The sequence below is a fragment of the Sinocyclocheilus grahami genome, unplaced genomic scaffold, assembly GCF_001515645.1.
Source record: "Sinocyclocheilus grahami isolate Dianchi unplaced genomic scaffold, SAMN03320097.WGS_v1.1 scaffold3710.1, whole genome shotgun sequence".
In the NCBI taxonomy this organism is placed as follows: Eukaryota; Metazoa; Chordata; class Actinopteri; order Cypriniformes; family Cyprinidae; genus Sinocyclocheilus; species Sinocyclocheilus grahami.
The window spans coordinates 12,178-13,764 of NW_015508789.1; the positions used below are offsets into that span (position 1 = coordinate 12,178).

The following is a 1,587-nucleotide window of genomic DNA, read 5'->3' on the forward strand; positions in this document are numbered from 1 at the left end:
TGTGTGTGTGTGTACCAGACTGGGGTTTTTCATGAGGAACAGACAGACAGGGATGCTGAGCGACCTCTTCAGGCTGAAGATACACACATTCTCTGAACATAGAGTTCGCTATGAAATTGGGATTGCTTTGGTGAATGAATAGCATTTAAAATAATGTACCCTTGCAAAGTAACAGTGATCTTACAGCATGCAGAGATTCACCGAGAAATGTTTTAATTTTTTTATTTCTTATGTTTAACAAAATAATACCTCTGAATGTAAAAGACATTTACAATAAAAGTATTTAAACACTGGACACTTTCACATTATTAATACGAATCCATATAAATATCAGTTAATAATACAATATATACACAAGTATTTTGTATGTTCCACAATCCACATACTTAAAAGTTACTCTTTCCACAGTAGCAATTAAAGTGCAAAACATTTGGATTTCACCAGCATGGTTCAAGTACAGATATAAAGTCATCCATCACCACCTCTAAGCACAAATTCACAGCACATACTGAAAATGGAGCAGCACAGATATTGTGCCAGATGAATGTTTGTGTGTGTGTGAGGTGTGATCACATGGCTGGAGCAGATCCACAGTCCTCCTTCACCTCCTAGTCCAGTGGAATGTAGTGGTCACTTGTGTTGTGAGCTCCTGTGCTGTCCGTCTCAGAGACAGAACTCAGCACGCACACAGTCACTCCAGACATGATGAGTAACATACCCAGCACAGCTCCTACATGAGCAGAGAGACAGTCAAAGACCTGTGTAGCTATACTGAGAGAGAGAGTGATGTTAGTAGCACAGAAGCTACTTACTCTTTCCTCCAAACTCTTCTCCAAGCAATTTACCCATTAATAACGTGAACAGAAATGTGAGGGAGTTCACCATGGGAACAGCCAGAGACAGATCTACAAAACAAAACAAAAAACGGCACTTCCAAATGCAACACTAATGCTTGCTAATATGTGTGTACATCCAAAGAGTTTAAGCCTTAATATTTGCAATAAATGTTTTTCATGGCTGCACAGTGGTTATGCTTGGAATACCAGCTTACTAACTGCATACTAAACAGCAAGCATATGCTGCTTACAGTTTAAATTAAAAAGGGAATTTGCGACCAATATCATCTTAGAAAATTGTTTGTCTTTGTGCAAAAATGTTATCTTTTAGCAGCCTGATTCTAAACAGTTTAGTGCATCACACAGTGGTATAGTATTACAGTATTCTCTGAATTATACTGCTATTTTGGACAGTGTAACAGGTCATCCAGATATTCCATGCATACAGAAAATGTTAATATTGTGCTCAGTATATGTACTATATATACTGTATGAGACTGAATACAGCTTCAGCCTCATATATACTGCAGAAATAGTAGTACGATACTATGCTACTAAGAAAAGTTAATACCTAGAAACTTGTGGAGACAATAAACTTCTCACCTGTAGAAGCAAGAGTGAAGTAGAACACTAATGATCCACTTTGGTTCAAGAGGAATGGGACCAAATACTATTTTAAATAATAAATAGGTAAATTCATTACAAATACACACACACATTAATTATAAATACACACACACACACACACACA

General features: G+C 37.0%; 1 protein-coding gene and 1 pseudogene across 1 annotated transcript in view; one reads left to right on the forward strand and one right to left on the reverse strand.

Annotated features, from left to right (window-relative positions):
- Positions 1 to 418, forward strand: part of LOC107576455 (doublecortin domain-containing protein 2-like) — a 5,364-nt pseudogene extending 4,946 nt beyond the window's left edge.
- LOC107576456 (transmembrane protein 234-like) overlaps positions 217 to 1,587 on the reverse strand; it is a 10,012-nt gene continuing 8,641 nt past the window's right edge. The window contains exons 2-4 of the mRNA XM_016262628.1: positions 1,440 to 1,506; positions 813 to 905; positions 217 to 730 (exon numbers count right to left, since the gene is read on the reverse strand). Of these exons, the coding sequence (XP_016118114.1) occupies positions 609 to 730; positions 813 to 905; positions 1,440 to 1,506 (282 nt within the window). The 3' untranslated portion in view covers positions 217 to 608. The remainder of the gene's footprint in view (positions 731 to 812; positions 906 to 1,439; positions 1,507 to 1,587) is intronic.